At 43.9% G+C, this 27063-nt stretch overlaps 1 protein-coding gene across 1 annotated transcript in view; it reads left to right on the top strand.

Moving 5' to 3' along the window:
* RCL1 (RNA terminal phosphate cyclase like 1) overlaps positions 1-27063 on the top strand; it is a 77674-nt gene that overhangs the window by 35461 nt on the left and 15150 nt on the right. Inside the window, exons 6-8 of the mRNA XM_055428280.2 lie at positions 8462-8587; positions 12542-12698; positions 16421-16524. Coding sequence (XP_055284255.1) covers positions 8462-8587; positions 12542-12698; positions 16421-16524 — 387 coding nt within the window. The remainder of the gene's footprint in view (positions 1-8461; positions 8588-12541; positions 12699-16420; positions 16525-27063) is intronic.

Here is a 27063-nt window from a genome sequence, read left to right as displayed (position 1 = left end):
CAGTACTCTTACCTAGAAAATCCCATGGATGGAGGAGCCTGGTAGGCTGCAGTCCGTGGGGTCGCTAAGGGTCGGACACGACTGAGCGACTTCACTTTCACTTTTCAGTTTCACACACTGGAGAAGGAAATGGCAGCCCACTCCAGTGTTCTTGCCTGGAGAATCCCAGGGATGGGGGAGCCTGGTGGGCTTCTGTCTATGGGGTCACGCAGAGTCGGACACGACTGAAGTGACTTAGCAGCAGCAGCAGCAAAAAGAGCTGGTGAGGGTCGTGGCTTGGGGACAGGTGAGGGCTGCTAGTTTATGGAGGTCTTCTAGAGGCAGGATGGATAGGATGCAGTGATCACCTGGGTCTGTGCTAGAGGAATAGGGAATCCTTGAATATGATTTTGATGCTTCTCATTTATGCCCCTGAATAGACATATTTGTTCAGATAGAAGCTGCAAATGTTTGGGGTGGGGTGTGGCCATGTGGTTGGCAGTGAAAATAAGTTTAGTTTTATTCATGTTGGGTTTTCTGATTCCAGGTAAGTACATGGATAAGTCCAGAAAGGACTTAGAAATTGGGAATGTAGAACTTCCTAGGAAATGTAGAATTCAGGGACAAGGAAAGCTAGAAATGGATGGTTGTGGCAACAGCCACCATGTAGAAGGCAAAGAGAAGAGGGTGGGACCCTGAAAGGTCACTAAGATTTGAAAGCAGAAAGGAAAGTAAGTTCTTCCAGGAAGGGAGACTAGGGAAAATCAGAGTTGAATGGGGAATAAAAAAATCAGTGATACTTCATTAAAAATAAAACTACACTGAGATGCCATTTCTCACTAGTTAGATTAGTTAAGAAACTAAAGCTTGACATCATATTCTGATGAAAGGCTGGTGAGAAGGTGAGATAATGTAACTACTATGATTAAGAATTTGACAGTATCTAGCAAAATTCCCTGGAGAAGGCAATGGCACCCCATTCCAGTACTCTTGCCTGGAGAATCCCATGCACGGAGGAGCCTGATAGGCGCAGTCCATGGGGTCGCTAAGAGTCGGACACGACTGAGCGACTTCACTTTCACTTTTCACTTGCATGCATTGGAGAAGGAAATGGCAACCTACTCCAGTGTTCTTGCCTGGAGAATCCCAGGGACGGGGGAGCCTGGTGGGCTTCCGTCTATGGGGTCACACAGAGTTGGACACGACTGAAGTGACTTAGCAGCAGCAGCAGCAGCAGCAAAATTCCCAGACATCAAGGAAGCTGTCAAAGGCTACTAGAGTCATGTCAGATGGACACAGAAGCCAACTTGAAGTGACTCCTATTAGCCAAAGATGGGACAATCTAACTACCAATAAAAATAACTACAGATTGATTGATTACACATTAAATAAGGTTACCTCCACAAATTTATTATGATACTTAAAAAAAAACAAACCTGTATTGATCATCCTTGGAAATCAACCCATTCTTTTGAAAATTGACCCATTCTTTTGAAAATCGGTAATAAGAGTCAACTGTGAAGAAAGCTGAGCGTGGAAGAATTGATGCTTTTGAACTGTGGTGCTGGAGAAGACTCTTGAGAGTCCCTTGGACTGCAAGGAGATCCAACCAGTCCATTCTAGAGGAGATCAATCCTGGATGTTCATTGGAAGGACTGATGCTAAAGCTGAAACTCCAATACTTTGGCCACCTCATGTGACGAGCTGACTCACTGGAAAAGACTCTGATGCTGGGAAGGATTGGGGGCAGGAGGAGAAGGGGATGACAGAAAATGAGATGGCTGGATGGCATCACCGACTCTGTGGACATGAGTTTGAGTGAACTCCAGGAGTTGGTGATAGACAGGGAGGCCTGGCGTGCTGTGATTCATGGGGTTGCAAAGAGTCAGACATGACTGAGCGACTGAACTGAACTGATTTATTCTACTTTTCCTATACAAACTGATGAAGTTGATGAGGGAAAGTCTCTGTGTATCAAGGTATTGACTCTTTGTTTGTGAATAAATTGCAAATAGTTTTTTTTTTTTTTTTTTTTCTAAAAAAAAATAGAGAAGAAAATGCAGCTTATTAGAAGCCAAGTCAGTGCCTTAAAGGGCCCAGAGGAGTAAGCATTAGGCCAAGCCGAGGGACTCACAGGAGGCTGCCACTGATAACCCTGAGGGCTCTTTCCAGCGGGTGTGGGAGTCAGAGGCCAGATAACCAGTTCTGGGTTGCAGAGTGATGGGGGGAAATGGTGGCAGGCAGAACCTACTCTTTCAAGAACTTTGACAGGAAAGAGAATGGAAAGAAAGATATGGTGATAACTTGAGGAAAAGAATTGAGAACATCCCCTCTCTTTAACAAAAAGATCGATGGTTTGAGTATTTTTGTAGGTTAAGTAGATTTATATATGAGAGAGGGAGACTGACCAAGCAAGGTAACAAGGTGATTAATGCTAAAGCACAGGTGCTAGAGTCAGACAGATGTGGGTTCTAATTTTGGCTTTGCCATTCACTGATGTTGGGATTTTGGCCCCAGACTTTGGTTGACACATTTACCATTGGGCCCGTTTGTAACTGCTGTGTGGGGCTGTTGGTGCCATGCTGTGCTCAGTCTTGTCTGACTCTTTGTGACCCCATTAGTCCTCCAGGCTCTAGTGAAGTTTCAGTGGAGTAATAGATGTATAGTACAAGACACTGGGCTGGTATAAGTAAGTATTTGGTAAATGGTGGCTGTTGTTGTTTTTATTATTATTATTTAAGAGGAGATGGATTGAAAATGCAGGTGTATGGTAAGAGTGGCTCTAGATGGAGCGTTCTGATGATGATCAGAAAGGGGTGGGAGGCATTTTCAGTTTTTACTGAGTTAGGATGGGTTCCAGCATGAGGGGACTGGCAGGGGTGTGATAAGGGAATGTGACAAGGGTGGCGAAGATGTGGCCCACTTAGGCATCGTGAGGGGTGTGTCCAGCGGGGCACAGCAACTCAGGATAAGAAAAAGGCTGTGGGACTGCAGTAAGGGCTCAGCTGAAGTGAGGTGAGGTGTTTTCATGAGGCTAGCTGTGTGGTGTGTGGTAGTCCAGCAGCAGTTGGCAGCCTCGAAGGAGGAGTGGAGGAGGCAAGAGGCCATCTTCATGCAGGACCAGGTGTGGATCGACCAGGTGAGTGAGATGTGCAGAAGGGTGCATTGCAGAGCGTATTGGTGAGCGTGTCATTGGAGCCACGGCCGGTGTACTCCTTACTGAGCAATGCAGCAGAGGCTGCCAGCCTGGAGAAAGCACATGGCCGTGGGGCTGGAAACCGTCACAGTTTTTTTTTCTTCACAGTTTTAATGGAAATAGATGTGTGTGTGGTGTAGAAGAACATGACATTGTGTTTAGGGAGTTGTATTTTGGGGTTTCAGATGTTAAGAGTGGTAGAATTCTAGGTGCCAACAAGATCATGGTAAGGGCAAGTATTGGAGGTGGGGGACCGGATGGGGTTGGGTGATGGCTTTCCTGGTGGGGATTTGATATGAGTAGAAAGGATGTGTCCTTCTAGGGGTGATAGGGGCTTAAAGTAAAGTTTTGTATTTTTCAGGAGGTTTTGGGGGGTGGTCTTACTTGGAGGAAAAGAACTGTGGAGTGGATTGCCTTTTCAGAGGCCTTGACTAGATTGCATAGTGAGTAGTGAGGGCACAATATAGGGTGGATTGCAGAGCCACAGGACAGAGAGAGCTGTTGTTGAGATAAAAGATCAAACTTGGGGTGCTGCCTGAAGTTCTTTTTAGGAATCATCAAGAACAGAGGAACTTGTAATAGAGCTTCCCTGGATTACTGTCTGTTCTCTGCAGGGCTATCCTTGGGCCCAACCGTGGGCCAAGACTTGTGTGTATGGGGGGAGAATGGCTGGTGGAGGAGAAATGGTACCTTTTCGAGGGAACCCCCAGGTTGATGGATGGTTACATTGACGTCTGAGGGTGATGGTCGACTCTCATAGTCTCCAACTCTTAGGAGATAGAAACAGGTTATAGAGGAATGGAAATGTGATGCAAGTGTGTGCTAAGTCGCTTCAGTTTTGTCCGTCTCCTTGCAACCCTGTGGACTGTAGCCAGTCAGGCTCCTCTTGTGTCTTTTATGTTTCCTGCATTGGCAAGTAGGTTCTTTACCACTAGTGACACCTGGGAAGCCTGGTGATGCTAGTAGGTGGGTTTTCTTTTTAAAAACTAAAGATACCTGTTTTGCTTGATGCACGTTAGTTACTTATGTGCATGTTTAGTCGTTTAGGTGTGTCTGACTCTTTGCGACCCCATGGGTTGTAGCCAGCCAGGCTCCTCTGTCCATGGGATTCTCCAGGAAAGAATATTGGAGTGGGTTGCCATTCCCTTCTCCAGGGGATCTTCCCAACCCAGGAATTGAACCTGGGTCTACTATATCGCAGGCGGATACTTTTCCGCCTGAGCCACCAGGAAAGGGAAGCCCCCCTAGTTACTAATAGCTCGACCTCATTCTCCTTAACATTGAATTTCACTGTGTACAAATTCCAAGTTAAACCCTGTTGATGGCCATTGGGATGTCTTCTGTTCTTCACTGTTGCCAAAAATGTTGTGGTTAATGGCCTTGTACACAGAGTCCTACACACTTTCAGAACTATTTCAGTTTGTTTTTTCTATTTAGAGATTTGTTTCTTCAGTGCTGTGTCGTGGCAGTGAACTCTGCTTGGAGTCCATTCTCTCTAGTTTGGAAATGTGATTTCCAGCGTGTGCTCTCTTTGTTTACCACAGTCCTGTGGTAACAACATGATTTGCATGGAGGCTGTTACACCGGGGTCTCACATGTACTCTGTACCAGGTGTACAAAAGCCTCGTGAGTTTTTTGATGCCTTTGATGAAGATGCCAGGAAACAGGGAAAGCTCTGGGATTGTACAGGGTTGTACATAAAAGCTGAAGCAGCTGTTGTACCCTAGGCATCTGGGATGTGACCTTGTTCCTCCCCTGCTTTTTTCTGGTGTTCTTCGAACATTCCTTGTTTAGGCTCTGAGCCAGAAGGATGCTGGTGAGGTTCCAGGCGGTTCCCCCCCTTGAGGCTGGGGATAGGACACCTGTGCCTTCCCCCATCTAGCCCCAACTCTAGTCCTTCCTCTAAACTCCCCACGAAAGTCGACACAGCACCCTTGCCCAGATCCCTGTCTGCAAACCAGACATTCCAGCTGCTGGTCTGCAAAGCTGCCCGTTTCACAGATACCCCAAAGGAATGTGGGTTTGAATTGAGATCACCTTCTTGGCCAGCTTTGGAGCCTGGGAGAAAAGACCTGCCTTTGGAAAAAGCTTTAGCTGGGGTTTGTTCCTTGCAAGGCTAGTTAACAGTCAGGCTGAGCTTGGAGCTTATATTCCCCATAGGAGAACTCAAGCTGGGAGAAATAGCCCCATTCTCTTGTGTGTGTTTGTGGTTTTAACTATTCTCCCTCCCCTGCCACCCCCATCCTTACAGAGTGCCTCTCTGACTGACTGGCCAGGGCCTGGGAGGGAGCTGGTGGTGTTCCTGCCAGCAGTTGTGACTGGACAGTGTGGTTGCCTTTTATTTACTGACACCCACTCTTATTCTCCCCACTGCCTGAGAGAGAAAGAAACATTGTCTTTCAGTTTTGTGATGCTGTCCCAGTAGTTCATGACTGGATGTATAAGAGTCAAGAGAAGCTGGGGTGGAGGCAGGAGAAGGGCGTGAGGTGGAGTTTGTTGGACAGTCTGGTTTCCTTTCTCTTAATTGTAGGGAGGGTACTTAGAGAGTCAGTCTTTTTCTTTGTGTTCACACACACCCTCACTCCTTAGCCTTCTGTGACTTGTAACACCAGGGACGGTGAAGGGTAGGAGTTCCATATGCCCTGTATCCATGAACTTGTCTTTCTTGGATGTGAGTTCTTCGTATGGTACTCATAAAAGGCCCCTGAAATTGTCTGCAAAATTGTGTGTTCATGTGTTTCTTGAGGGTTCATGGTTCAGATTCTCAGAGAGGTCTCTTACTCCTGAGAGGAAAGAACCTCTGCTTTGGGATTTGAACCTTGGACTGCCAGTAGGAAAAGCAGTAGTTGACATTCACTGGGCTCCGACTACATGCAAGGCATGGCTGAGCACCTGACATGCATTGTTTCAATTGAGCTTCCTGATCTCAATTGAAGGAGAGTATTACGATTATTATTTTAGTAACAGTGAGGATACAGAGGCACCAGGTTTTCAAGTAGCAATAATCACACCTTGGATAAAGCTCGTTGGCTATGATACCACCACTGTTCAAAGCCGGAAGCACCAAGAATAGCACATTGGTTCCAGAATGATGCAGTTTGCTGGAGCTGGGACTTAACACAGATAGTCTGATTCCAGAACTCTTAGCCAGTCTTGGTAGGACCTCCGTGCCAAGCCAGAGAGCTCCATAATGACTCTGGGATGCAGCCAGCTTTAAAGTTCCTTTCCTTCATTACTCCAGTGCTTGAATTCTAGTATATGCTTCCATTGGCCCTGATTAGCACTTTTACCTACCGAGTTTCCACATCCCTGGAGGGATCGGGGAAGAAGGTTGCCTTTGGGAAGTCGCATCTGTTTAATTTTGAATCTTGGTTTGGTGATTCAGTTGTCCTCAGTGAGAGCCCTGAAGCAGAAACCCGTGGCCTTACCTCAAGGTTACTGTGAGCATAAAATAAGATGATCATGTACCTGAAAGAACTTTGAAAGCCGCGAGCACCATGGGATTATGTATCAGGATAGTGACATCTGTATTTTCCTGCAGAATGCGGGCACTTCAGGCCTTAGAGGGACAGCACCCTCCTGGTCCAAAGGGTATGAGACTGGGACTGTTTGTTGAAGCTGCCTGTGGTCAAAAGTACGTTCTGGACAGAAGAGGTGGTGATGTAACTGGGCTGTGTCTGTGTGTGTGTGTATTGAAAAATCCCTCTTTACTCTTTCCTCATTTCGGGTTTGTCCTTTGAGTCAAGTCAAATATTTATCAAATATTTCTGAGTACAAAAGTAGTGAATGAGAGACTTGTGAGGGATACAGAGGTAGAGCCCCTTTCGTTATGAAGCGTGCAGTGTTATCGGAGAGCAAAGATGGCCTGAGTGTATATGAAGGAAGACGTGTGGTAAGTTCAAGTGCAGACCGTAGTTGGGGTGTCCTGGAGGATTTCAGGAGAGGGGGAACTCCAGGTTGGAAGAATGGAGGCAGGTAGATCGGGGATTTGGACACTTTGGTTCGTGGAGTTGGGGATGGTGGTGTTGGGTTGGGGATGGACCAAGTAGACTAGGGGTCTGATCTCAAGATCTGGGAGGGCCTGGAGTTACTGGGAGTTTCTCCCTCACATGTGGGAGCTGGATCTTTTGGTGAATGTCCAGGATGGGTCAGAAAGGGGAGCTTGATGCCAGTCAGGTTCTTTGCTTTTTGTTTCTGCAGCTCAAATGAAAATTAAATGTGTTATTGACAGTAATTTTTGAACAGTTGGGCTGGGCTGGGGAGACCACACACTTGGTTTTCCCTGTTGGACTTGTGCCTGGGGTTTGGATCAGAGTAACGGGAAGATCATGTGTTGTTACTTCTTTGTTTCTTTAGCCCCGAGTTCCACATGCACAGCCAGCCCCTAACCATACATTGGACATTGGAAGTGCTTAGTACATACTTAACTTTTTATTTGGTTGGTTGATTTGGGGAGAACCAGTCTCTGTAATAAAGTTTAATTTGAGGCAGTAGTTTCCAGTTCCTCAAGCAGCACTCTTTTAATTTGAGTTGATTTGAGTTGCCAATATCTTTCCTTTCCTTTCTGAGACTGTCCTGTTGTAAAAGTGCTAATTATCACTATATGGACCATTAGGTAGCAGTTGCAAGGTGCCTGTATCATCCATAAATAGCATTGTCACCACTTAAATAATTGAAAATAGGCTCGTAAGTTAAAAACCTGTTTATACCTATATAGACAGCCCCACTATGTTCTTTTACTAATGTTTTTTCTGCTTCTTTTGTCAGCATACTGTGGGGTGGATTGGGTCACCCAGGGGCCCAGGTCAGTCCCCGTGGGGTGTCTGTCCTGGTCTTAGGTTTCTAAGAGAAAGACTTAATGGTAACAGCAGTGGGGATGTTCAGAGAATACTTCAAAGGAAGTCTGGCTCATGCCATACAGGGGGGCAATTGCCTTTACTTGTTCCAAAATTGAGGTAAACCATTTCTAGGGGAGAGGGAATGGGTAGGCAATCTAGAGCAGGGTTGGCAACTTTTATTTTATACTTTCCAAGTGTCTATACTATTTGGATGTTTTTCATCAAGGACTTTTTATAACAATACAAAAATTATATAATAATAAAAATAATAATGTAAAAATTGAGTTATGATACTACAAAGTTAAGTAATTAAATACAGGTGGAGAATAGAATGAAATTAGAAGCATCATTTTGTTATGGCAGTACCACAAATATTGGCTAGCTTTATGACTGAGTTTTCTCCGCTGTGGAGCCCAAGCAGAATGACGCCCTTAACTCCAGGTTGCAGGTATTCGGTACGTGTATCACCTCAGATGGCAAACCGGATTGTGGATTCTGCAAGGAGCATCCTCAACAAGTTTATACCCGATATCTATATTTACACAGACCACATGAAAGGCATCAACTCTGGGAAGTAAGTGTCTGTGCATTTTGGGAGCCTAATTCTGCAGCCTTCGTAAGCATTTTTCATACTCCTGGTCTCTGATTGAAGCTTAAGCTGCCAGCTCTGAGGTTGGGCAGCCAGAGGAAGAATGATTCACAATTTTTTTCCTTCTGACTTACTGCCATTGTCACCACCAAGTATATTCTGAGCACCTATCACATGGAAAGCATCACCATGCCCAGTACTGGGTGATGAGGGTTTGCGATACCAGCCTCGGGGAAGTAAAACCCAGCTATTAATAAACAGTGCCTCCAGCTTTAAATCCCATCTACACTCTGTTCCCACTAAAAAGTAAAGTAAACAAAGTTCTCCCACCCTGAGTAAATAACAATTTATGGAAAAAAATCCTTTGTTGGTCTAAGTGCCAGTTGGCTTCTCTCTCCATCAAGGGGAACGATACTCTTAGAGCCAGAGAAACTTGTTATTGCAGATTTTAATTTGGTTTAGTTAGAGCCTTTGTGGAAAACCTCACGTTAGAACATAAAAAATTAATAATGATGATCTATGTAATGAAAATATCTGTTTTAGGCTTTTGTTATATATTTAGCAACCACTAATTTTTTATTATGAAAATGTTAAGCGTACAGAAAAGTTGGGAGGATAATACCGTGTACACTTGTATATTTTTCTTACTTGTAGGTAGAGATTATTTTGCCAAATTTGCTTTCCTTGTATGTGAGTTTTCTCTGTTTTTGCTGAGCCATTTTAGTGTGAATGACAGTATCTTTACACTGTGCACCCGAACGTTTCAGGTTGTGTCTTATAAAAGTAAGAACATTAGAGACTGACAATTGTGAGATAAGAAATCAGTTTTTTTCCTAAATTGTACCACAGCTTATCCTTTCATAGTCCTTCCTCTGAGCTTTCTTTAACCTCAGCAAAAGAAGGAAAGAGAGGGGAAAGAAGAGGGTGAGTGTGTTATGGGCTCTCTGACCTTCATGAGGCCTAAGGAGAAGATAAAGGAGATTTCACAAATGCAGTGGTGGCTCCTTGTCCAGAGCAACAGAGGAGGTGGTGTCAGGCTTAGAGTTGGGAAAGGATTTGTGTGTGAAGCAGGCCTTTTCTGTGGGAGTTGGGAAGGTCAGTGATGGTCCCAAACTTTTGGTGTATTGCTCAAATACCACTGGTGGTGTCCTCATTCCTAACATGTGAGTGATACTGCCTACATCCCTAGGTTACTGTTACTGTAAAGATGAAAAGATCCCATATGTAAGCCCCTAATGCAATGCCGGGCACATAGTAGGTGCTGCAGAAATGGTAGCTGCTAATGCCATTCTTGCTTTTTTCCACCCTTCTTGGCTGCAGGTCTGGAATTATGGGTCAGCTGTTTTCTGGGGAGAGGGAATTACAAGGGGTGGGGGAGCATAGGTGGTGCCAGCAGCTGTCTGAGTGGCCTGATCTCTGTAGTGCCTTGTCATCTGGCCTCTCGCTCTACAAAGAAGCAGAGCAGACCAGAAGGCTGTGCTCCCAGCTGGAATGTGGCTTTTCATAATGCCATCATTGACCAGCCGACCCTAGTGCTGCTCAAGGCCCAAACTTGCGAATAATGAGTAGGAAGTTCACATGTGTGTGGAGATGTAGGCGTAACGTAGCCTTGTTTTACAGGTAAAATTTACCTATAAAACCAATGCACGATGTTAAATTTGCATTCTGTTTTCTAAATAACAAGTTACGGTTGACAAACAGTGATCTTCCTTCTCCCTTACGAAATTATAGTCATGAGTAGGTGTTTTCCTTTTCTAATTCAGTGAAGTGTCCTAGTGAGTTAAGCTTGCTGAACTCTGGGAGTGAGAGTCCTGTGTGGCCATGCCCTGGGGCTTTGGGAGCCACCAAGGCCTGTGTCTGTTCTTTGTCCAGTGCACGTTTGTCCAGCGTGGTCCCATTTTGATTCCCAAAGTAATGACTTTTTGGAAAATCTAACCCTTTATCAATTAGAAGTTTTGGAGCCCGTTATCTATAAACTGTACTAATGCCATCTTCAGTGAGGTCACTTGGTGATCAGCCGCTTTGTCAGCATAACTTGAAATAAGTCTGATAATATACATATCCCAAATTGGGGGGGTGGGGGATGTCAGCATAACGTGCATAGCGCTTAATATGTTATCGTGTTGTTTTCTGTAAAACAAATACAATATCAAATGGAACAATCTTGATTAAATGTGAAGTTCATTGTAATAAGTGCACATACCTCAAAAATTTCACACGGATGGAAAAGTTTGGAAGTGCTTAGGAACTACAAGTTAAGTGGGTTAGAGCGGTGATGGTGACTTGTCTCCTGGCCCTTCCTTCCTCCGTTTTCTCCTTGTCATTTTGTGCCACTACCTCTGCTGATGAGCTGGGTGCCCCCTCCCTCCTCCTGGTCAAGTGAGTCACAGGCAACTTGAGATTGTGCTTTAAATGTCCCATGATGTTGCTGGGAAGTACAGTGTTAGATTGTTGAGTGTGACTCAGAGTGCCCTGGAACCTGTGTTCTCACTGCTCCCTCTTCCCTTGGCAGGTGTTATTAACCCATGGCTGCATAGACAGTCAATTTTTTTTTTTTTTTTTTAAGAAATTAAGGACCAACCAGTATAGTTACCTCCCTGTCGTGAGCTCATATAGTACATTATTAATTTTACATGTAGTTTTTCTGAAACAAATATTTTGGCTAGTTTTGTGCTAGATGCATAGAAGGTGCTTCATGAACATGTATGTTGAATTGTGTTAAAGGAGGCAGGGCTGTATCATGCTTGCATGTGGAGTGTACTGCTGGGAGCTGGATATAGCTAACCCTGGAACAATGCTTGGGTTAGGAGTGCTGAACTTCCCTGTAGTCGAAACCAGCAGTCAGCTCTCCATCTTTGGTTCCTCTGTATCCGGGGTTCGTACTTGGTGTAAAAAGATCTGTGTAACTGGACCTGAGCAATTCAAACCTCCGTTGTTCAAAGATCAGCTATATTTGTTTAAAAGGCACCGAGCAAGGTAGACGTGAGGTGTCACGTCTAGAAGTTTTGTGGGGAGATGCTTGTGTTTATTATTGTCAACTGATTTTGTTTTACATCAAACTGGTTGTCACTAAGCCTCATGAGAGCAGGGGCCCGTGTGTGCCCCAGTTCCCGGGTATGTGGAAACTTTCTCCTAATGTTTTCTGTGTGCGTGAGTGCACGAGGCATTTGTGGTCCTGGACTGGTAAGGGTGTTAGGTTCTGGCTGCTGGTGGTCAAAACACCTGGGCGAGAACATGATACTGGCTTCTGGATTATATTCATTGAATTCTGAGTTAGCGATGTCCTATGGGGACAAGAACATAAAGGTGTACCTTCTCTAGGCCCTTTCTTCTTGGGTGGTCTTTCTCATCACGGGGCAACAACTTGCTGTTTCTCAAGAAGAGCTGTAATCAGGTGGTCTCCAGGCTGCTTACCTTTCTGGGGAGGTTGAGTGAGGGCCAAGGAAGTGGAGAACCTGTGTGGGCTTTGGCTTCTGGAAGACCTGTGTCTGAAATGCTTATCAGTCTCTTTCTGGCCATGTGGACTTGGTGTTGGTAGCTTGATTTGTCCATTTCCTCAGTTGTAAGGTGGGATGGTAATATTTACTCTGCAGAGTCATGTCAAGCCCCTAGCTCAGAAACTGGCTGAGAGTAGAACTTTATATCTGGTAGCTGTTAGGATGGCTGTATACGTGGAGTGTTACAAATTCTCACAGTGTACGGTGTGGGGGAAGCGAGGGCTGAAAGGGAAAGCAATGCAAATTCTCATCACCTTTGGTTTTGCCGTGTGTGTGCCCTCACTGAGTCATGTGTATTTCCAGTGTGAGCTGGTAGGAACTCTAATAAGGCTTGATATAACCAGACAGAGTGCCATCAAAAGGATGTTTGTCTTCTCTTTTGACTGGTGAATGCAAACCCTGCTTCATACGCTACTCAGTGTCTGTGCCTTTGAACCTCCAGGTCTCCGGGCTTTGGGTTGTCCCTGGTTGCCGAGACCACCAATGGCACTTTTCTCAGTGCTGAGCTGGCTTCCAACCCCCAGGGCCAGGGCGCAGCGATGCTGCCCGAAGACCTCGGCAGGAACTGCGCCAGGCTGCTGCTCGAAGAGATCTACCGGGTATGTCCTCAGCTTCTGCAGGTCTGGGAGAGGAGCTCCTGGAAGCAGTTTCCATGTTTCTTCATTAGCAACTTTCTTTCTCTTTTAAGGGCTTCAGTCAAGGAGTTAACCTCTTCCTACCCTTTAGACAGTTCAGCATTAACTAGCTTAGTGGGTTAGCTAACTAGTCAGTGAGCAGAGACTCAGCCCCATTGGTTTGATACAAACAGCAGGTAAGTTTTAATGATCGGGAGGTCAGAGAACTAGAACAGAGTCATGCAGGAGAGAGGAGATGAAAAATGAAGCAGGTTAGGCAGTGACTGGCCAACTGAAGGGCACACACTGCCCTGCTCAGAGCAGGGACCTTCTCTCAGCCCTTCAGTCATTGCCACGGCATGGGTGAGGGCTCGTTCTCAGATTTTTCAAGAGAAACTGGAAAGCTGGATTTGTATGTGACAGTTAAGTCAGATAAAAAAGTGTCAGTGGGCTCGACTTTGCACAGTGTTCGGGAGCATTGACGACTGTCTAAGGAAGGCAGGCCTGTGTCAGAGCACAGTAGGGGCTTGGGAAGGTGAGACAAAGAAAAGGTGACAGGATGCTGAAGACAAGCCTGCACCACTGGTCATTTTGCTTAGACATTCATCAGCGCTCCTGTCTGTTTGCAGTGGACCTGGGGGAAGTGGATGTCTCTCATTACAGAACAGCCCAGTGGGAGCCCACAGGCACAGCTGGAATGTGGGTTTTATATCTCCATAAATGGCAGATTATAAGCCTCAGGGTGAAAGCACAGTCTACCAGTCCCCAAGACAGAAAACATGCAATCTGGATTAGGTTATTATTTTTTTTTTCTTTACTCTAGTTAAATTCTACTTTAAACCATTTAATTGTGGCTGGACTGAGTTTTTTGTTTTAAATCATTAAGAAAACTTTTGTGGGGTCTGTGATCTTTAATTGCTAAAAAGGATGAAGATGCTTCTTGTTTTTATAATGATTCTTTGTAAGTCTGTGATGTGACATGGTTTAAATAAGTAATAAAAATCCATCTCCTTTGGTACCGTTTATTTTTACCAAAATTTTAATCCTCTGATCTAATCCCTCTTGTTCCATTTATGTCTCATCAGTTACCAAGCCCTCGTGATTCCTTTCCAGACTTTTTGAAACTACCCTAGCCTCTCCATCTCTCTGCTACCATCTACTATCCTCTTCCCTTCCACACCAACCTCCTCTGATTAGACGTACTGGCTTTCCCTTCTTGCAGAGAGGAAATCCTTTCCACATTCTCTCCAACATCCTCTTCAGTCTAAATCTCCCCCTAAAACAGTGATCTGATCTTGTTACTCCTGTGCTCAGAGACCTTCACCAGCTTCTCACTTTCCCAGGATAAAGTCAAAACCCTTGACCCAGTGAGAAAAGCCCTGCCTCAGCCTTCCTGCTCCGCCTTGTCCCTGTAGTTTCACATAGTTCTCAGAGAGCACTCAGCCACTTTCAAGCTGGCCTCCTGGCTGTTCCTCACTGGCCCTGGGTCATATTTTCCCCCATCCTCCTGTTCTTCCCTCTCCAAATCCTGCTCATCACTCCAGGGCCAGCTCAAATCCCAACCTCCACAAAGCCTCTCTTTGGTGCCGGGCGAGTGACTACCCCTACCCTACCTCCTTGGCAGTCCTGGTGCCCTCAGCAGCATAGCTTCATTTTCACCTTGAACTGTTACTGGTTCCTGTCATATCTCATCTTTATAGTGAGATTGAAGCTACTTGGCACAAGGATTGTATCTTCTGCTTTTGCAGTGGCCCCACCACTCCCTCCATGGTGTCCTGTACACAGACCCTAATATATTTATTGCAGTAAAGTGTTGGTTCAGCACATAATAAAAATCAGTTGAGGGACTTCCCTAGTGGCCTAGTGGATAAGAATCTGCCTGCCAGTGCAGGGGACACGGGTTCGATCCCTGGTCCAGGAAGAACCCACATGCCTGTGCTCCAGAAACTGTGCTCCTCAACAAGAGAAGCCACTCCAATGAGAAGCCCTCACACTGCAAGGAAGAGAAGCCCCTGCTAGCTGCAGCTACAGAAAGCCTGCACAAACAGCAGTGAAGACACAGTGCAGCCAAAAATAAAATAAATAAAAATCAGTTGAGAATGGCAGAATAGCAGTATAGTGATAGGAAGCAGAGACTAAAGAGAACAGTTTTATGAAACGGAGTTAGTTCTGTAAAACAGAAATAATGTTGTTGGTCCATATATTCTCCATGGAGTCAGGTTTTCCTTTTAGATGGAAATATATGTGCTATAACTCTTGTTCTAAAATTTTCTAAAGGAGACAAATTTTGTCCTTTATCAACTCAGGTAGATTTAAGAAGAGCAGATTTTCATAAAGCCTGGCTGGAGGACCCACTTCCTGATTTTCTTACTCCATTGTAGGAAGTCTTAACGGCAGAGAATGAGTGTCTGCATCTGGGAATTGACTTACTCCCTACCCTACACACATTGAAAAAGGAGAGAGATGTGCTCACATAAGCAACAGTAGGCGACCACCTAACCTGTTCAAAGTCTGGGAGATGCTAGTCTTGAATGATGATGTGTCATGGTTAAAAACTAGATTTCTTGTGATGTGTGCAAAACATATTGATGTCATCCTGCTTTCACTATTTACCATGCAAGTTTAAATTGTTTTAGGAAGTTCCCTGGCTAAGGGAAGTGGTCCAGTGGCTAAGACTCCATCCTTCCAAGACAAGGGGCCCAGGTTCAATCCCTGGTCAGAGAACTAGATCCCATGTGCTGCAACTAAGAGTTTGCATGTGGCAGCTAAGCATTTGCATGCCGCAACTAAGGATCCCGCATGCTGCAACTAAGACCCGGTGCAGCCAAATAAATGAGTAAACATAGCTATCTAACTGACTGAACTGTTTTAAATAAAGGTATCCCAGAAAGAATGATCTGAAATAAAGACATCGTTTAAAACACGAATGGAAACAGCAGGAATGTACATATCAAGTGTAAGAATGGCTAAAGTGGTTGAGAAATCAGGAATGAAAAAAGAAAGGCAACCAAAGCAGTTATACTTCAGGAGAAATTTTTGAAAAGAATTCTGTTCTGCTTATTGGTTTGGAGGAACAGGGAAAATGAAAGATAATGTATAAATAGTAAGAGTGGAAGGATTAGATTTGGGAGGTTCTCCAGTTCTAAGGCACACAGCAAGAGCTGAAGAGGGGAATCTAATGGGACATGGCATGGAGTTTCTGAATGTAATTAAATAAGTGTTTCAGGTAAGACCCTTGAAAGGGAAATGTCTTCTCGTGTCAGATTAGCTGTGGTGTTCTCTGAAAGATATTAATGAGTAGAAATGTCATTAACTTAACCTTTAAACTTAACCATTAAATTACTTGTGCTTTGCCTATAAATGATTATGTCTTTTTGCTTATATGTCCTGCTATGGGTTTAATTGTGAAGGGAAAGTTTCATTTTTCCTTAGATATACCTCAGTAAACGTCACTGTCTATTGATTGTGATAGTCTCAACTCTTAAAATTATTTTGATTAACTGTTAGTTTAACCCACTACAGTTGTTAATATGAGGATAACTCTTTAAAAAATCCTTACTCAGTTTTATTATTGCTTGAACTTTGCAGTCTGCTCTTCTGTGCGTCTGCTTTGGGCATCTGTTTCTTTTTTTTTCCTCCCTCTGTTTGATTGGTTTTCCATTATCTGATTGGTACAATATTAATCTTTAAAGTGTTTTTATTTACAGGGTGGGTGCGTGGACTCGACCAACCAGAGCCTGGCTCTATTACTCATGACCCTTGGACAGCAGGATGTTTCCAAAGTCCTGCTCGGACCACTCTCTCCCTACACGTGAGTTGTTTTCTTTCAGCCTCCTTATGCTGTCCACTTCTGTTCCCTGATAGCTCAGTTTGTAAAGAATCTGCCTGCAATGCGGGAGACTCCGGTTCTATTCCTGGGTCAGGAAGATCCCCCTGGAGAAGTGATAGGCTACCCACTCCAGTATTCTTAGGCTTCCTTTGTGGCTCAGCTGGTAAAGAATCTGCCTGCAATGCAGGAGATCTGGGTTCAATCCCTGGGTTGGGAAGATCCCCTGGAGAAGGGAAAGGCTACCCACTCCAGTATTCTGGTCTGGAAAATTCCATGGACAGTCCATGGGGTCGCAAAGAGTCAGACATGACTGAGCGACTTTCACTTCACTTCTCTCCTCCAGTTGCACGAAACCACAAAAGTAAACACCGTCCTGTGGATACCTGATTGTACTAATCCATAAATGAGCTGGAGGTTGTCGTTTTCATCTGGTGTCTCAAGGATTTGGCCTTCCTTTCTTTCCTGCAGTTTCTTCCTGTCCATCTGTCGCTCCCATGTCCTTAAAGCAGCGTGATATGTATTTGACAGTTCTGTCTGTGCTTTAGACCTTATTTCCATTTTGGAGGTATACTATTATATATAGCTTGAGTGTTATTGTTAGTTTTTAAAAATTCCTCTTTCCTCTAGCAGAAGGAGAAAGGACTGCCTTTTTATCCAAAAGACAAAGTTCACAGTAACACCACTGGACTAGGAGGGAAATGCAGAAGTGAGTTTGAGGCCAAGGGGTTGTTATCAGAAGTTGACTGCTGGGTTATTGAAGTAGGCATTCTCCAAAAAGAGCAGATCCTCAGAATACTTGAATTCTAAACAGCACAGTGAAAAAGCATTACTGATAGGTTGCTGCGAACAGACCCTTTGAGCACTGATATCTCTGTACGTGTGTCTGTGTACGTGTGTCTGAGCACCTATGGGTGGGTAGCTTGTGAGGAGTGGGCCTTGGGTGCAAGGGAATATTCAGGCAGATATGAGACTGAACTGTCCTTTTTCGGTTATCATGGTACCGATGCTGTATATCTGAAAGGTACAGTACTGTGATAACTGAAGAATGGTGGTGCCATCACATTGAGAAAGGGGCGGGCACTGCAGAGGGGCTGGTGCACACTGGACCATGGTGTTGTGGGCAGAGACCAGGAGATTCTTCTGGAGGATTTAAGTTGATGGTGGAGGACTCTGAAATAAGAAAATGGAAGCTAATACATTCTGTTAGCAGTGTGGAAAGACAGATAAGCAGGAAACTGGTGAGGACAACATTATCTCTTGATAACTTGTGTAAAGTAAATGTTTCACAGGACAGGAAATCTGAAATTGACTAATCCTAAATGACATGCTGACATGAGGAATCAACATTGCTGAGAGAGACTTTACAGTTAGCACAGCACCCTAAGTGCAGAGATTGGCTTTCCGGTGAGGCTTTGCTCTGTGACTGGCAGCTGTGTGACCACCACAGCCCACTCCAGCTTCTTAGCCAGGCTCATCGCTGCTGCTTTCCCAGCCTTGGTTTCGGGGCCTGGCTGCTCACCCAGCCTGAGGCAGTGTCTAGAAATGTGTGTGGTCATGGGGCATGGGGTTTGGCAGAACATTATGTGAAAAATGGAATGTATATTTTTATTTTTCCTTGACACTTTTTTTTTCCCTCTCGCTTTTAGAGTTTTGTTTTTTTTTCAGTTTGCTACAGAGCCTTGTATAGTCTTTTTAAGTCAGAAAACTCTGCGGAGATGGTGAAGATGTGACTGGACATTTTAAAAGTTCCTGTGTCCTTAACACACTCCCTCACTAAACATTAATTGCAGTGTCTTGTCTTCCAGAAACCTTGCCTAAAATTACACATCTCCTGGAAAACAAAGTAGTCTGCCCTGAATGGCGCTTTACAGAAGTGGGACAAATTGCAAAATTTTGTGTTTTGAGCCCTGGGGCTGGAGCTCACAGGACATGTTCCTCTGGGTTACCCACCTCCCAGGGCTTCCTGCAAGAGGGGTGGCCAGGGGCTTGGAAAGGGCAGCCTCTCATCTTTCAGTAAACTAGCACAAGGTGGTGGTGGGAGGGGTCTCTTTTTGAAAACTGTTTCTATTTGGGACCCTTCTTCCCTTAATCATCATGGAAAGCTACAGAAGCCCAAAGTGATGCAGGGCAAAGGTGGGGAGAAATACATGAGCTGAGCTGCAGGGCAGACAAAGTTATCATCTCCTGCTTACATACAGGTGTTATGTACCTTACGTTAATGGTGAAAAGGACAGAATCCACTGTCAGGTAGATGGTGGTGAGGGGATAGCTTATCCCAGTTGGATTCAGGAACTTTGGAGACCAAACTAACACACTTATTTTTTTTAAAATTTATTTATTTAAATTGGAGGCTAATTACTTTACATTATTGTATTGGTTTTGCCATACATTGACATGAATCTGCCCCAGGTGTACATATGTTCCCCACCTTGAACCCACCTCCCTCCCCATCCCATCCCTCTGTTTCCTCCCAGTACACCAGCCCCAAGCATCCTGTATCGTGCATCAAACCTGGACTGGCGATTCGTTTCACATATGATAATATACATGTTTCAATGCCATTCTCCCAAATCATCCCACCCTCGCCCTCTCCCATAGAGTCCCAAAGACTCTTCTATACATCTGTGTCTCTTTTGAAGTCTCATATACAGGGTTATCATTATCATCTTTCTAAATTCCATATATATGCCTTAGTATACTGTATTGGTGTTATGTTTCTGGCTTACTTCACTCTGTATAATAGGCTCCAGTTTCATCCACCTCATTAGAATTGATTCAAATGTATTCTTTTTAATGGCTGAGTAATATTCCATTGTGTATATGTACCACAGCTTTCTTATCCATTCGTCTGCAGATGGACATCTAGGTTGATTCCATGTCCTGGCTATTATAAACAGTGCTGCGATGAACATTGGAGTACATGTGTCTCTTTCAATTCTGGTTTCCTTGGTGTGTATGCCCAGCAGTTTTTTAAGGAATTTCCACACTGTTCTCCATAGTGGCTGTACTAGTTTGCATTCCCACCAACAGTGTAAGAGGGTTCCCTTTTCTCCACACCCTCTCCAGCATTTATTGCTTGTAGACTTTTGGAGAGCAGCCTTTCTGACTGGCGTGAAATGGTATCTCATTGTGGTTTTGATTTGCATTTCTCTGATTACGAGTGACATTGAGCATCTTTTCATGTGTTTGTTAGCCATCTTTATGTCTTCTTTGGAGAAATGTCTGTTTAGTTCTTTGGCCCATTTTTTGATTGGGTCATTTATTTTTCTGGAATTGAGCTGCAGGAGCTGCTTGTATATTTTGGAGATTAATTCTTTGTCAGTTGTTTCATTTTGCTATTATTTTCTCCCATTCTGAAGGTTGTCTTTTCACCTTGCTTATAGTTTCCTTTGCTGTGCAGAAGCTTTTAATTTTAATTAGGTCCCATTTGTTTATTTTTGCTTTTATTTCCAATATTCTGGGAGGTGGGTCATGGAGGATCCTGCTATGATTTATGTCGGAGAGTGTTTTGCCTATGTTCTCCTTTAGGAGTTTTATAGTTTCTGGTCTTACATTTAGATCTTTACTCCATTTTGAGTTTATTTTTGTGTATAGTGTTAGGAAGTGTTCTAGTTTCATTCTTTTACAAGTGGCTGACCAGTTTTCCCAGCACCACTTGTTAAGAGATTGTCTTTTCTCCATTGAATATTCTTGCCTCCTTTGTCAAAGATAAGGTGTCCATAGGTGCATGGATTTATCTCTGGGCTTTCTGTTTTGTTCCATGGATCTATATTTCTGTCTTTATGCCAGTACCATATACTGTCTTGATGACTGTGGCTTTGTAGTAGAGCCTGAAGTCCGGCAGGTTGATTCCCCCAGTTCCATTTTTCTTTCTCAAGATTGCTTAGGCTATTTGAGGTTTTTTGTATTTCATACAAATTGTGAGATTATTTGTTCTAGCTCTGTGAAAAATACCATTGGTAGCTTGATAGGGATTGCATTGAATGTATAAATTATTTTGGGTAGTATACTCATTTTCACTATATTTATTCTTCCAATCCACAAACACGGTATATTTCTCCATCTATTAGTGTCCTCTTTGATTTCTTTCACCAGTGTTTTGTTGTTTTCTATATATAAGTCTTTTGTTTCTTTAGGTAGATATATCCCTAAGTATTTTATTCTTTTCGTTGCAATGGTGAATGGAATAGTTTCCTTAATTTATCTTTCTATTTTCTCATTATTGGTGTATAGGAATGCAAGGGATTTCTGTGTGTTGATTTTATATCCTGCAACTTTACTTACTGTATTCATTGATTAGCTCTAGTAGTTTTCTGGTAGAGTGTTTAGGGTTTTCTGTGTAGAGGATCATGTCATCGGCAAACAGTGAGAGTTTTACTTCTTCTTTTCCAATTTGGATTCCTTTTATGTCTTTTTCTGCTCTGATTGCTGTGGCCAAAACTTCCAAAACTATGTTGAATAGTAGTGGTGAGAGTGGGCACCCTTGTCTTGTTCCTGACTTTAGGGGAAATGCTTTCAATTTTTCACCATTGAGGATAATGTTTGCTGTAGGTTTGTCATATATAGCTTTTATTATGTTGAGGAGTGTTCCTTCTATTCCCACCTTCTGGAGGGTTTTTATCATAAATGGATGTTGAATTTTGTCAAAGGCTTTCTCTGCATCTATTGAGATTATCATATGGTTTTTATTTTTCATTTTGTTAATGTGGTGTATTACATTGATTGATTTGTGGATATTGAAGAATCCTTGCATTCCTGGGATAAAGCCCACTTGGTCATGATGTATGATCTTTTTAATGTAACACACTTATTTTTATGTGCAGTTAAAATAATAAAAATCTGCTTTCTGTAACCTCAGATTTCTAAAGAAAACCAGAAGCAAGATCCTCCTTGGTTTAAAGAAATGTATTTCTTCTGGCAGTTTGCACATTTTGATTTGTATAAATAACTTTAAAAATGTATTTACAGAGCACTGGGATCAGGCAGGATAGTTTTCTTCCAGCAATGTTACTTTCAGAAACCCTTCCTGGAAAATAAGGTTCCTTTGTTTTTCTCCTTTCATCTCTTTTATTTCAGGATGTGACTGGTAATGATTTTCTATGTTACTTGAGAAAGTAAGTCAATATGTGTGAAATTCTTTGGGAAAGCCAGAGATTTTTTTTTCCCCCCAGTAGAATGAAATAGTATTGGATGACATGGTGGTAATGTGGAGAATCTTATTTCTTTTCAGTTTGTGGAGTTCTGGGTGGTTTACAATTGGTAATGGTGATTCTACGTTCCCCTCAAAAAGCTTAGTTTTACAGTTTAGGGACAGTTTGTACTTCATTTAAAATTAAGGTTACATATCAGTGAGCATCTCAATTAGCACTTTCAGAAACCATTTGTGATCGGCGACTGCACTGACCACAGCTCTCTGTGTTCCTCCAGTGTACTGGTTGGTGTTGGAACCCAGCCTATCTGGATTTCAGTTCTGGCTGCACCTTGCCGCACTGGGAGACCATGGACATGGTGTCTCTGAGCCTCAGTCTCATCCACAGAGAAAGTCATTGGTCCTCAAGTCATAGGGTTGTGGAGGTACAGTGAGGCTTTTAGATGAGACTGGGCAATTTGCGCTCCAAACAGCGTGCCTGCTGAAGCTCCATCAGTACTCGACGCACAGGGAAGTCCAGTCTCCTGTTTAGGTTGTTCTGAACACCAGGAGGAGTTGCTGTGGGTCATCTCAGGCCTGAAGTCTGCTGTAAATTGTCTATCTGTAGATCTGCATCCACTGACTTTTAAAATTTAGGACTTAGCTTCCTTCAGTCACATTAATAAACAGATTACACATATTTTATTTACTGTTCCCAAGAATTCTGTAAGTTTATTTAACAACATTTACAGTGTTCACTGTTGGCCAGGTGTTGTTTTAAGTGCTTTAGAAATGCGAACTCATTCAGGTTTCATGATAATCCCACAAGGGTTTAGATAAAGACAGGTACTGTTGCACACTCTATTTTACAGGTGAGGGGATTGAGACACAGAAAGGTCAAGTCACATGCCCAGGGTCACTCACACAGTCAGCAACTGAGGTTTTTGAACTCTGACGTCCTGTCCCTGACCCACTGTGCTCTTCAGTAGAGCTGGGATTCATACATGTCATTGGACTCCAGGTACCTCCCTGCCTGAGCAAGGGTGCTATGCTATATCTTCTCAGAGTCCTTGTTTCAAATTGTCATAAAATAATTTCCTTTTGTCTTTCTTTGGAATTCTAAAGTAAACCATGTCACATTTTTTTATTCCAGTTTTTATCATTGACATCTTTATACTATTTTTGAAGTGCTGGGGAGTGAAGGCCCAGTGTCCTTGTCAGACGCTGACTGATGGGGGTCGTTGGTTCACCCAGTACATAGCACAGCGATGTGAGGATCAAGGCGAGTGATGCACAGGAGTACTGGGAGCTGCTGGTCGAGGCTGCTGCTCTTTGGGTTCGTTGTCTAACTGCTCTGTAGGAGCCAGGACAACACATGCCACTGTATTTACATCTGAGGAGTGGTTTATATGCTGCAAAGCCCTGCCAACTTACTATGCTCTTTGAGCCGCAGAACACATTGGAATATGGTAAAAACAAGTAATATCCTTACTTTTCAGATGAAAAGGAGGTCAGTCACCTGCTCATAGGCTGAACTTGGCCTGGGGCCCCCATCTCCTGAGAGTGCAACCTGCCTGGCTCTCTTGTTTTCTGTTGCCTTATAATGGAGTTTAATAACTTCATTCCTGGAGCAGAGGTCAGTGGGGCTTTGGGAAAGTTGCTCTTTGGCAGAAGAAGTACCACCAATACATCTAAAAGCTGCCGTGTAGTGACTTCAAGGGGCCCCGTTGAGCATATTCTCTTTCCACCCCCAGATCTTCCATCCCCTCAGCTTGCAGATCAACTCCTTAGAGCTCAGAGGTAGGTGATTCCAGTGTCTGAGTGGCTTGGTGGAGCAGGAGGCAGGACCTTTTGGCATGGTTTGATCTGTGGAGCTGCCAGAGGGAGCTCACTGTGACTCCTCTCACTGCCACGCTCTAGCAGGCTCTAAAGGGAGACCTGCTAAGAGGGGCTGTATTTTAAGGGGCAGTGCCAGGCAACCTGTCAAGTTCCAGGCAATTGGGATCAAATGGGCAGATGACCGTGAGCCCAGTGGCTTTCACCTGTTGACCAGCAGTGGTGGTGGGAACAACCTGCTCTTGGAAAATACCCAGGAAAAATCACCTCTGTGTTCTAGGAGTCTCTGAAACCTGCTTGTTAGATGGACTGGAGGCATTCACAAAAAGCAGGTTGTTTATATATATATATAAATCACTTTGTTCTGGGGTGGGGGAAGCTCACTCTGGATACTTCTCTGAGTCAGGATTTAAATTCTCTGCACAGGAGTTGCATAGTCCCAGTTGCCTAAAATGGTTAATCTGAGAAGCTGCCAGTGACACCACATGAGGGTTATCTATAGAGGAGCAGGGCTGTCCTCCGTGTCCCCTGGGTGCCTCTTCTGCCTGGCTCTGTGTCTGGGGTGTATATCTAGCAGGTGTGGGTCTATTGTATGGTGTTTGGAAGAGAAGGAAAGGGGAGTGGTGCCTTGAGGGCCAACATGTGGCTGTGGCCGTGCAGAGCTATGGGGTTGAGGAGGAGGATGTGGACCGGCCCTGAATGTGACTTTGTTCAACTGCATGTAGAGGTGGGTGAATTTATTCTGTTTGGTTTTCATTTTCTTAAGGAGATTGTTAGGATTCCATATCGTCTGAGGTTATTTCTCATAGCAAAAAGAAAGCTATATTTGCTTTTTGCTATCCCATGCAGCAAGAGACTTAGGGATAATGAGGCTGGAGGTGAAGGGGATCATAAGACATACCTTAATCCAGCCCTTACACAGTCTTCTTCAGACTGGCTGGAGGGCTGGCAGAACATTATGTAAGAAGTGAAACTGACTTTGCTTTTTCTAACACTTCCAAAGGCTACAAATACCCCATGCAACTATGCAGGCCTGCACACTCAAGCCTGTGTTTCTTCCCTCCTTCTCCAAGAGATCAGAAGCAGGCTGTGGCCTCTTAGGAATTCTGCCAGATGGGGAGGGTGTCTGGTTTTTCTAGCACAGTTGAGCGATTCAGGTGGAAGAATGAAGTAGCCTGGGGAGGCTTTCGGGCCTGTATTAGAACCGAGGCAGCAGCAAGAGAGAACAGGCTGTTTGCTTCTTAGAATGCAGATGAGTGGTTGAGATGGCTGGCTTTTTCTTCGTTACTGCCAGCTGGAAGCTTTACCCACAGATGTGGACTATTTATCTGTGACTTTGATATGTTTGTTTTCTTTTTTTCCTAGGGCAGGTTTGAGGAGGTTGTAAGGCTGGGACAGAGAGCAAAAATCTGAAAATTTCAATTGGTTAGTAAAATGGGAAAGCCAGCAGGGGAAGAATAGACTCCCCTTAATCGCTCAGAACGTTGAAGTCATTTCTCAAAAGTATCCCTGAGCCCTAACTCCCAGTTTCTGTTGGTTACCCCATTCCTGAGTGCCTTATATGGTTCCTGGCAGGTGTAATGGGTTAAGGTCATTGCCATGGAGGTGCTTATATAATTTGCCAAGAGGGGGCAGGGGGGCAATTATGAGACAGCTATACATGAGCATTTCATGAGACTCCATAAGCAGAGCCAAGAATGCTGTGGAAACCTGGAGGGGTCATTGGCTAGAGAAGGCTTTGTAGATTAGGCAGCAAATAGGATGTTACTTTAAAGATGGAAATGAAATAGCACAATTCAAGGTGGAAGAGAGAGCAAAGGAGTGAGGAATTCTATGAGTGTGCACTCATCACCCTGCTCTCCAGGGTGGACCCTAACCCTAACCCTGTCTCAAGCAGAGAGGATATGCAATTGTGAAGGCTTTCTTTTCCCCTTTTTGCCTTTTCTCTCTTTTGTCAAGATTAATGAGGACAGAGGGGTAGGAGACGGTGGAAAATACAATAGACTTTAGAGTTAGCTTGAAACCATGTGAGGATGGGAGCCAAAGATCAGTTCTTTTGTTTTTCTTAACTTCACAAAATTTTAACCAGCTTTCAGTTCAGTTTAGTCGCTCAGTCGTGTCCGACTCTTTGCGACCCCATGAACCGCAGCACACCAGGCCTCCCTGTCCATCACCAACTCCCAGAGTCCACCCAAACCCGTGTCCATTGAGTCGGTAATGCCATCCAACAATCTCATCCTCTATCGTCCCCTTCTCCTCCTGCCCTCAATCTTTCCCAGCATCAGGTTCTTCTCAAATGAGTCAGCTCTTCGCATCAGGTGGCCAGACTATTGGAGTTTCAGCTTCAGCATCAGTCCTTCCAATGAACACGCAGGACTGATCTCCTTTAGGATGGACTGGTTGGATCTCCTTGCAGTCCAAGGGACTCTCAAGAGTCTTCTCCAACACCACAGTTCAAAACCATCAATTCTTCGGCACTCAGCTTTCTTCATAGTCCAACTCTCACATCCATACATGACCACTGGAAAAACCATAGCCTTGACTAGACAGATCTTTGTTGACAAAGTAATGTCTCTGCTTTTTAATATGCTGTCTAGGTTGGTCATAACTTTCCTTCCAAGGAGTAAGCGTCTTTTAATTTCATGGCTGCAATCAGCATCCACAGTGATTTTGGAGCCCAGGAAAATAAAGTCAACCACTGTGTCCACTGTTTCCCCATCTATTTGCCTTGAAGTGATGGGTCTGGATGCCATGATCTTAGTTTTCTGAATGGTGAGCTTTAAGTCAACTTTTTCACTCTCCTCTTTCACTTTCATTAAGAGGCTCTTTAGTTCTTCTTCACTTCCTGCCATAAGGGTGGTGTCATCTGCATATCTGAGGCTATTGATATTTCTCCCGGCAGTCTTGATTCCAGCTTGTGCTTCATCCAGCCCAACGTTCCTCATAATGTACTCTGCATATAAGTTAAATAAGCAGGTGACAATATACAGCCTTGACGGACTCCTTTTCCTATTTGGATCAGTCTGTTGTTCCCTGTCCAGTTCTGACTGTTGCTTCCTGACCTGCATACAGGTTTCTCAAGAGGCAGGTCAGGTGGTCTGGTATGCCCATCATTTTCAGAATTTTCCACAGTTTATTGTGATCCATACAGTCAAAGGCTTTGGCATAGTCAATAAAGCAGAAATAGATGTTTTTCTGGAACTCTCTAGCTTTTTTGATGATCCAGCGGATGTTGGTGATTTGGCCTTTTCTAAAACCAGCTTGAACATCTAGAAGTTTATGGTTCACATATTTCTGAAGCCTGGCTTGGAGAATTTTGAGCATGACTTTACTAGCATGTGAGATGAGTGCAATTGTGCGGTAGTTTGAGCATTCTTTGGCATTGCCTTTCTTTGGGATTGGAATGAAAACTGACCTTTTTCAGTCCTGTAACCAGCTTTATTGAGATATAATTTGCATACCACACAACTTATTTAAAATGTACAATTTAGTGGGTTTTTAGTTTATTTGCAGACATATAAATGTAACTACAGTCTAATTTTAGAACATTTTGACCA

This window comes from Moschus berezovskii, chromosome 7 (genome assembly GCF_049115385.1).
Source record: "Moschus berezovskii isolate FMDL1 chromosome 7, NW_MosBer_1.0, whole genome shotgun sequence".
Taxonomy (NCBI): Eukaryota; Metazoa; Chordata; class Mammalia; order Artiodactyla; family Moschidae; genus Moschus; species Moschus berezovskii.
Note: the sequence above shows the minus strand (reverse complement) of the source record. Positions and strands in the feature narration are given on the sequence as shown.